This window comes from Dermacentor andersoni, chromosome 7 (assembly GCF_023375885.2).
Source record: "Dermacentor andersoni chromosome 7, qqDerAnde1_hic_scaffold, whole genome shotgun sequence".
In the NCBI taxonomy this organism is placed as follows: domain Eukaryota; kingdom Metazoa; phylum Arthropoda; class Arachnida; order Ixodida; family Ixodidae; genus Dermacentor; species Dermacentor andersoni.
This window is the reverse complement of record NC_092820.1, coordinates 125,419,476-125,428,887: the sequence shown is the minus strand read 5'-3', so window position 1 is coordinate 125,428,887 and position 9,412 is coordinate 125,419,476. Positions and strand designations below refer to the sequence as shown.

Here is a 9,412-nt window from a genome sequence, read left to right as displayed (position 1 = left end):
GGGCCCCTGCTTAAGCAATGTTTCAGTTGCTTTTTTGGTGACGTTTTAATGCGGACAAGGACGTTGCCCAAGAAGAGACTTCGGACATCAGATCTGTGAACACGTCTAAATATATGTGTGGCAAGGCAGTCAATTGAAATCGCTTTCATTATAGCTCGTTTGAAGTTAGATTCTTGTGGATGACTGGTACATGCTGTCTCATCCACACACACAATGCATCAAGCTATTTTAACTATTTTTGCATTTTTCCCTGTTAGGCTCACAGCAACGTCACAGAGTTAGGGAGCACTTATGAGAGAGAAGGAGAGAGTAAAACATCTTTATTAATAATATTTGAATGGCGAGAGCAGTGTTGGAGGAACCCTCAGTCCAGGGTCCCTAAGATGATTCCGGCGATGTTTCGAGCCCGTTGCATCACAGCTCGGAGGACCTCGGAGTTTACACGCGACATTCTACCATTCCTTCCATGCGCAGCATAACAAATCACAGCACAAAACACAGCGCAGTGACAACTGAAATGCCATGACAAGAAAGTGCCCACAAACAGAATATTGCAGTATTTTCTTGGTGCATTAGCCAAAGCGCAAAAAACCGCAAGCAAATTTCACAAATATGTCAACTCGAGATACATGTTGTGCAGCAGTACTGCTTAAGAAGAAGAACAACAACTTTATTGAAAAATAAAACGCTCAATGGGTGGAGCCCCTAGACAAGGGCCGCTTAAGCAATGTCTCACTTGCTTTTTCGGTGGCGTTTTAATGTCCACAAGGAAGTCGCCCAAAAAGAGAGTCCGGACATCAGATGTGTGAACACGAGCCTAAATGTGGCAAGGCAGACAATTGAAATAGCTTTCATTATAGCTCGTTTGAAGTTAGATTCTTGTGGATGACTGGTACATGCAGTCTCATCCACACACACAATGCATCAGGCTATTCTAACTATTTTTGCATTTTTCCCTCTTAGGCTCACAACAAGGTGACAGTGTTAGGAAGCACTTATGAGAGACAAAGAGCTTATTCGCAACATTATACGATTCCTTGCATACGCAGCATAACAAAGCATAGCACGAAACATAGCACAGTGACAATTGAAATGCTATGACAAGAAAGTACCTACAAACGGAATATTGGGCAGTATTTTCTTGGTGCATTAGCCAAAGCGCAGAAAAACGCAAGCAAATTTCACAAATATGTCAACTAGAGTTACACGTTGTGCTAGCTACAAAATCCACAACCGATGACGAAACTGGTGGTACCATTTCGTCTAAATCTTGACGCTTCTTCTGAGATCCTGTAGGTCAGTTAACAGCCGTTCGCTGCAACATCGCGGCTCTGGGAAATGACACCCTAAACTCCCTAGTGCAGGAAGCAATGCCGCTATCCTGTTCCACTGCAGGCGCTTACGTTCGATGGCAGAGCGCATTATACCGCGTATTTGCGCGCCGTAGGCTCCACTCGCACGGCTGTAGTGGCCCACTCTGTACAGGCGAAATACTCGCCGTCTTGCCTTCTCTTCTCGGCACAGTCGCAGCATGTGAAGAGCAGTCACGGTGTCGAGTTCGAACAACGCGTCCCGCACGCACTTTCTAAGGTCGCAGACGTTCATCCCTTTGCCAGGTGTAGAAGCCGCCTCCCGTTCGCTGTGCGCCGTGGCCCGAAGAGGGAGGCCACATGAACCCGCCGTCTCCACGGAACCACACCGGTGGAAGGGGAGGATTGGACAAGAAGTATGGCCTCCGAACAAGGCAGGGACATGGTAATGTCCAGACAAACTGCGTTCGGATGAGGAAGAGGTCTCAGACACATCGCTTGCCGACTCCCCTCTCCCACTGTCAGAATCCCAAGATTCAATAATCACATCATCATCGTCGGCTCCAGAGCCGCTCCACGAAAGGGGAAATAATTCGGACATGTTGATTGGGTCCTCATCTGCAGACGGGACTTGAAAACAAGAAGCGCCATGAGACACTGCACTTGGCTCATCGTTAGCAGACGCCCTAGACTGGCAAGGAATGCTTTCCGACGCAAGTGCATCAGCTGCCGGACGTCTCCGCAAGGAAGCGGGCAGCTCATACTCAACTAAGGGGGGATAATGTACATACCGTAGGGGAACGGTCTCTCTATCAGCCCTTCGATGCGCCTTAAGCGTGCGTGCTGTGCTTGTACGCTCCGAAAATGCGGCTGACCTACCAAACCGAACAGGAAATTTTTCTGACACGACAAGAACGTTGCCTTCCGCATGTGTCTGCTCAGAAGGCAGATTCTCGGTTTGGGAAGCAGGCAGGGGTTCCTCACGCGCGCATTGCGTTTGCTGGGAAACGCTCTTGTAGGTATCAGGTACCCTTTCACGTGAAGAAAAGCGTTCAGACACACGCCCTCCAATGGCGTTGTATTGCATCGAAAAAGAAGGAAGCTTCTCGGGCTCGATAGCCTCAAAGGGCGCGCTGTCTTCAGTAGATCGACTTTCCGAAGATGGAATGTCCTGGCGCTGTGAAACAGGCTCTTCGTCGGCGGGCTGGGAAGGAAAGGTATCATTACTGTCAGGCAGTGTCTGTAGACGAAGTGAGTACTGAGATTGAACAACCACGCCATCGATGGCTTTATTTCTGCGCATACGAAGAAATTCCTCAGAGGCACCAGACGGGTTATCTACTGACTGGTCAAGCTCAGAGGAAGGATTAGCCGCCTCCGCAACACACGTTTCTTCAAGTGCAGACCGCCCCCGCAAAGAAGGCAAGCGCTCCAAATCAGCAACCAAACTGGATGCGCGCCACGTCCGCTGGGTAAGAAAGTTTTCGGGATCATCGATTCCCTCCTGTGCCGATTGTGTCCGCGCAGCAGCAGACTCCTCCGACTCGACAGATACGAAAATTCTAGGGTCAGCAACCCTATTCAATCTTAGCTGTAGTGGTAAGGTCTCGGGAATAGTAACTGGAGACTCCCTGGGCTCGTGCGGAGAGTTTTGGCGCTCAACTTCAACTACCTGTTCGGATGTTGCCGTCTTTGGAGGACCCAAGATCGTTGACCCGGGAAGCAAATCATCACCACCGCACCGTGGCTGCCGAGACATGTCATTTTCTTGTGCTGTAACTGGCAGGTCAACATGCAGAGACCGTCTCCTCTGAGAAGGCAAGCGTTCCGACGTGTCAAACCATCCGTCAGTGGCACAACTCCTTCCAAAAGAAGTATCATCTTCCGACTCACCAATGACGCTGGCATATATAGACCGCGTCTGCAGATAAGTAACCTCCTGGTACTCGGGATACACACCAAGTCTGTCACCGTCGGCAAGCCGTCTTTCTAAACACGCAACGCTGTTTCCGGGTTCGACAAGTGCACTATCAGCGGTATGGGGATTCGGTTCGCAAGTGTCATATGGTGAGTGACTTCGCTCGCGGGGAATGTTCTGGCATTCACGACAAACGTCGCCGTAGTCGGACCCCTTCTTCTCAGCAGAAGGGCTTTCAAACAACACAATCCCATTTTCACCATTTACAGAGTTCCATTGCTGACATGAAGGGGTGCTCTCGGGTTCAGTGTCAGACGTCTTTTTATCGATGGACACTCTTTGAATCGAAAGTAGGATCTTGGATTGAGTACTTATTTCATCTCCACCACCCCTACTTGGTTCAGGGGCAATGTTGTTGTGCATTACGTCCCAGCACTCCCTCCGTTGTTCATTGCACTGCTGATCCTCTACAGATTGGACAAGCCTGCAATCGTCGCTAGACCAACTTCGCCTGGAGGCAACGCTATCTGGTACAGGCACATTACTATCTGCACGCAACTCAAGCGCCATGTTCTCGTCTGCCACACAGTATCGCGACGAATATTCTTCGCCAGATCCACCCTGCAAATCACCTACTCTCTTTGTCTCCTCGGAGGACACGCATTCAGCACCAAAAATCGCGTCCCCATCTTTTGACCCGCCTTGCGACGAAGCGCATTTATCGTCCGCAGCAATGCTGCTACCATCGTCCAATGGGATCAGCGAAGACTGACAGACCTTTTGCGGCGAGCTCACGAGTCCAAACACTGGTTCATGCGGAAGAGCGATACCGTCGGCTGCATCAGCTTCTTCGCGAATGCACCTCGAGGTCGTTGTGCCCTCTTCGCCACAATGAAACTGGGCAATGGTAGCTGCGTTCGCAGAACTTTCGGGTGCTTCTGACTGAGCAAAGTCCGGAAGGTCGATACTGGTGCTCATTGCGCTGGCTTGCTTGCTTACCGCCGCACTCAACTCTCGAGCTCTCAGGTGATTGGTACGATCATCTGGTGTCAGAAGCGAACACGTCGCAGCAGCCAAGTCACTCCTGCCATCTGCTGAGCAAGAAGGCGAGATCAGTGGGACGGCCGTTGGTCGACAATCCTCTTCAGTCAGTTGTAGCAATACATCCCATCGACACGCTCTATACTCACCTGTGTGAACATCTTCGCAGTAACTTGAGAACACGACACATGTATCGGCATCAAACCCCATGTCGCCTCTGTCAAAACGTGATCCCATGGTTACAGCACAGCTTCGACGTACATCACAGCTTTCAACTACAGAATCCTTAATGAGCGCCGTTTCCATCGCCAAGATCGGCTGATGAGCTTTCACAGGAATCACCTTGCCTCTGCCCCGACGGGGTGGGTCTTGCGTTAACGCACACGGTGCTTCACTGGAACCAGGGACGGTAACCGATGTCGTCAGTATCTCCTGCAATGATGAGCATTCCTAATAAGCATTCTCGCTATAAATAAATCCGAAGAAACCTAAGTAATTTTATGGTTTGTGAATGCGAAAGCATTAATGTCCAGCTGAATGCCACGGAGTGGTCCTTCGGGTTATGAACACCTCGCGGCCAAGCGAGCGCGTTGAGACACTTGGACAACGCCTCCTCGATAGCAAAAGGCCAGTGCACTTCGGCTCAGGACGCTATGCTACCTTACTCAACTGCCATAGAATCTAATGGTGATGCTCCCGAGTAAGGCGCAGTGATTTTGACGTCACCGCTTCCGTCACGCTGGGCTTGGCAATGGAAATTTCAGTCAAAGTAGCATGATGTCAAAAAAGCACAGTGCGCAGTACTGATATCTAGGAGGCGCTGGTTCAGCCCAGTTCAGCCCAATTCGGCTTCTGTGCGTAGGGTCGTAGGTTTGAAACTCACTACCGCCAATGTTTGTCCTGTCCAATTTATTCTGAATTTTATACATTTATTTATTTATAGCGTTTACCGAGTCGAAGTTACAACGCAGGCGAAAGCTTGCGCGGAGAAACGATTCGTGGATAACGCAAGCTTCCGACAGTAAGAGTGAGCTCGTCGCGGCGATGCCCTCTCCTCACCTCGCACCTGACGCACCTGCGCGACAGCGACAGAGGCGCACGTGGTTTGGCGTTGCAGCCAATGGGAATTTAGGTGCCGCTTTCCTGTTACAGACGCCGGCGTTTTCGCTAAATAGGACATTGGATGTTGTCGTATCAGACACACGTCTCACACGATGGTGGTACGAAGGTTGGGGGTTCGGTTCCCACCTGCGGCAAGTTGTTTTTTCATCCACATTAATTTCCATTAATTTATCGTTTCTTTATTTCATTTATTAAGCACAAGTAATTTCCCCTATGTTGTCCCTGGTGTCAGTGTTTGTTGGCTTCTTCATGATACGACGGCGGAAGAAAACATAAGGTTACTGAACGAAACTGCCACGCCGGCGATGTTTTTTTTTTGGGGGGGGGGGGGGGGGGGGGGGCTCGTGGTTTGGGTCTCTATCGGCAGGTGTCGCAATTAGGGAGTCAAAAATATGGGTAGGTCATTAAGCGAAATGAGAACAAGAATTTGGTCGCGCAACCCACCACCCCGTTTCATAGGGGACGCTTACAGCAGCCATGCATCAACCGCGGGGCTCCTCAAACGTGGGGCTCCCCTCAATCGAATCGCCAGTAAACTGTCCAATATATGTCTGGGTGCCACCCTAAGCGTCTGGCGAGCCTTCGGGAAGCAAGCTTAGGTACATCTTTCTAAATATCTAAGCTTAGTAGCGCTATTCAGTCCTTATTGTGCATCGCAACTCGTGAAACTCCACTGCACAGACAGGGTGTTTACTAGTGTTCAACTGTGGTATACGATTGCAAAACAATCCGGCTACTGCAAAGTGCAAAGCTTTTCATGTTGTGCAGTGATTTCGTGATTGGAGCGATTTTCGTGATTAGTATGCATGCGAAGCAAGCACACTGCTACTAACCGCGCAGGTTGCTTTTAATATACGTTATTTTAATCTGGCGTATCTCGCAAGCGATTTTAACCTTTGATTTACACCTAGTAGTGTCTACCTAGTTTACTGAATGCTAACACATCACACTGGGGCGAAAATTCAAGAAACACAATTGCACGACTGTACAGACATATCCCAACGGGATATATATCAGTGTCCTAATTACAAACGCGATAGCTATACTCTGTTGCATACATGGCAGTCAGCGCTGTTTAGGCTACGCAAGAAATTCGGACGACAAAAGTTATCACTTGGCGCGTTCCGTCCATGCTTCGCTGCGTGCCAACCGCGTTCGCTCGCGCGAGCACGCACGTCAGGCTCCTGGCAACGGGTTGCAAATAAAAAAAAAACGACGTATTACCGTATTACCAGCCGTATACCCCAGTGTGTTTGTTTCTCAAGATTAAAACTTGTTTCACTCTACACTGAGCCTACGCACAATTACGGTCAGAAAACATCGAACTATGTCCAAGTGCGAACGAGGCCACTGCAAGAAGCCTCTCTAGCCGCCACAGCGTTGACTGCTCTCTATGAAACGGAGTATAGGATAAAGTGATAATGACTGTTCTTAACCAAAACGATATTTCAAGGTATGCAGAAACTCCACGGTAGTTGCCTAAGTATGCGTAAGCATACCCCCAAATTTCAGTTGGCCCACACCCTAATTTCAAGTTGGCCCACCTCTAAATTTAGGCTGGCCGGACTCCTGAATGTCAAGTTAGTCCACACCCCAAGTGAACATTGCCCCCGCCCCATATTTAGGTTGGCTCACCCCCAAATTTCAGGTTGGCTCACTCCAAAATTTAGGTTGCCCACCCCCCATATTTAGATTGGCCCAATCCCAAATTTTAAGTTAGCTAACCCCTAATTTTCAAGTTGGCCCACACCCAAATTTAAGTTGGCCCACCCATACTATAAGCTTCCCCATGCATTTTCTATGGGGCCCTAGTATCCCTATGGCTATTATCCCTGATCTATATATCTTTTTTTTCACTTTTTTGTTATTCCTATATAGCTACCCATCATCTACACATACACTAATAAACAATTCGACGGGGGTTAGATGGGAAAACACCAGTGTACTAAGTTTTAGGTGCACGTTAAAGAACCCAGGTCATGCATTGAGGAACCCTACGCCCCAGGTGGTCCAAATTTTCGGAATCCCCCACTACGGCGTGCCTATAATTTAATTCTTTAACTATTAAATAATTAAATTGTTACACTATAACAATTAAATGTCTGCGTAAATTGCGCGTTTCTTGCAGATACAAAGCATTACAATTTTCACGTGACGGGCTGGGGTTGCAGACGACAGGGAATGATGACCCCCCCCTCCCCCCACAACGGTTCAGCGCTCCTGCCAGCAGATGGATCAAGCCCGAACAGTATGGTAGTCAGCTGGCTCTGCAGACAGACTGCTCCATTCAGACACCTTATCTCTTCTTCCACCATGATCCGGACCATGCATTCCGTGAAGGTAATGTAGTACAATACACTCAAAACACTCACCTGCGGATCAGTTAAGTGATAGTTAAGAAGCGGTTGACGTCCTCCCGCTACCGCAGCAGCCGGTGGTAAAACCGAAGCAAATACAACGGGCCCACAAAATGGCGCCCCGTCTCTCGATGCTCCCAGTAAAGAATGGTGCTCTGCGGCTCCGATGACGTCACTGCTTGCGCTGACTTTGTCCTTCGATGCCTTCTGGATAGATGCACTGAGTGTCCGGCTTAGAGCTGTTCTTTTAGGACCCAAAGTCTTCGACACAAGGCGCGTTCCCCGCTTCGCGGGTGCTGGAGACCATCGGACGGCGACTTGACGCCGACCATTTTCTTTACGGCCATTTACGTCGCGTTGTTTGCGCAGTTGCACACTCTGAGTCAGCTCTCGACGCCGCTTTCCCTGCGTTGCTCTTCTTGCTGGGGTACGTCCCTGCAGCACCTTGGTCGCCTCGCCAGAAGCCCTCGGACGACCTTTACGCTGGCGCACTTTCCTTGCGAGAACAACAGCTGGTTCCTCAGCCTGCTGACGCATTGTGGGATTCGCCGTGGCTTCGGGTACCGAACTCGGTGTTTTACCGACTTGGCTGGCGCGAACCTGGTTCGTGGATTTTCTGTGCAGGACCCTTCGTTTTCCTCTCACAGAGGCGACGAACGAGACAAGGCATTCCTCGGCACTCGCGTCGACTTGCTCTTCGTCGGTGCAGCTTGCGCAACTCATCGCCTCTGTCGCCGCTAAAGTGCCATCTTGCACTTCAGTACCGGAGTGACGCCTCTTCAACGGTGTCTTTGCCTTATCACCCGTTGCGACGTTCTTGCGCTTCCGTTTCTCGGGCGAGTAACGTCCGGTTGCCAGTCCGCACGCCACGATCATTGCACGCCTTAGTCCGTTCCGCGCCTCGTAGTAGCCTTCGACCTTCCTGGTGGCTTTGTGGCTGGGAGAGGTGGGCGACCGCTTCGGGGTCCGCGCCGGCTGTTTCCGCACCATCGATGCAGCCCGACGTCTCGAGGCTTTGCGGAAGCTGCGAACGGGTCGAAACGCTTGGCGACCTCGAAAGAATGCGCCGGCCAATCACCTCTGGCTGAGCAGAGGCGCGCTCCCGTTCCGACGCGGCCGTGGTTCGAGCCCGCGCCGCGCACGAGAAGTCTTTTTCTTTCTCTATGCACGAGACGCGGAGTCCCACTGCGCTCGGAAGACCTCCTCGCGGGCAAGCGAGCGCGCTGAGACGCTTGGCGCGTTTTTGATTTGGCCTCACCGAGACGCAGTCAGAACGCACGCGAGAGCTTCCGCGGACAATAAATGCGCGGAAAGAAACGTTGCAATAACCAGAGACTGTAGTGCTTTTTGCATTCCCGCGAATGGGCAGTCCTAAGTGTCCTTGCCGAAATATTTCCCGTGCGAACGTCCGCGCGGAAGGGACCGTCATGCACTACCGACTTTTCGGTTTCGTCGCTTTTGTTTACTATGCGCGGAGCATGTATAATCATTCGCGACGGCACAAGGTGTGTCGATACTCTTGCTTGAAAAGGCGAAACAACAGAACAATAATCGATGAAGAGTCTTGCATCCCGCTATATCAATTCTAATGTGGCAAATGATGCAAGAAGTTACCTTTCTTCACCGCACCACCTGATCCCAAGCTGCTGAAGCAGATGGCGACA

General features: G+C 50.4%; 1 protein-coding gene across 2 annotated transcripts; it reads right to left on the bottom strand.

The window, feature by feature from the left end:
- Positions 1–303: 303 nt before the first annotated feature.
- LOC126534664 (uncharacterized) lies at positions 304–8,914 on the bottom strand. Of its 2 annotated transcripts, none has more exons than XR_011895815.1 (2): positions 7,764–8,914; positions 304–4,701 (listed from the first exon to the last, which is right to left on the bottom strand). XR_011895815.1 is itself a non-coding variant. In XM_055072455.2 (2 exons), the coding sequence occupies exons 1-2, from the start codon at positions 8,736–8,738 to the stop codon at positions 671–673; spliced, it is 1,122 nt and encodes a 373-aa protein (XP_054928430.1). In that variant the 5' UTR covers positions 8,739–8,913; the 3' UTR covers positions 304–670. The 2 variants fall into 2 exon arrangements, 1 of the variants encoding a protein (XP_054928430.1); XM_055072455.2 differs by having other exon boundaries at positions 304–817; positions 7,764–8,913.
- Positions 8,915–9,412: the final 498 nt, after the last annotated feature.

Bases quoted from the DNA above. Each gene is read 5' to 3' on its own strand.
- LOC126534664 (XM_055072455.2), bottom strand. From the start codon at position 8,738: ATGGTGCGGAAACAGCCGGCGCGGACCCCGAAGCGGTCGCCCACCTCT. The intron at 818-7,763 runs GTGAGTGTTTTG...TGCCACATTTAG, and splicing joins ATCACTTAACTGATCCGCAG to GCTCGTGTTCACACATCTGA.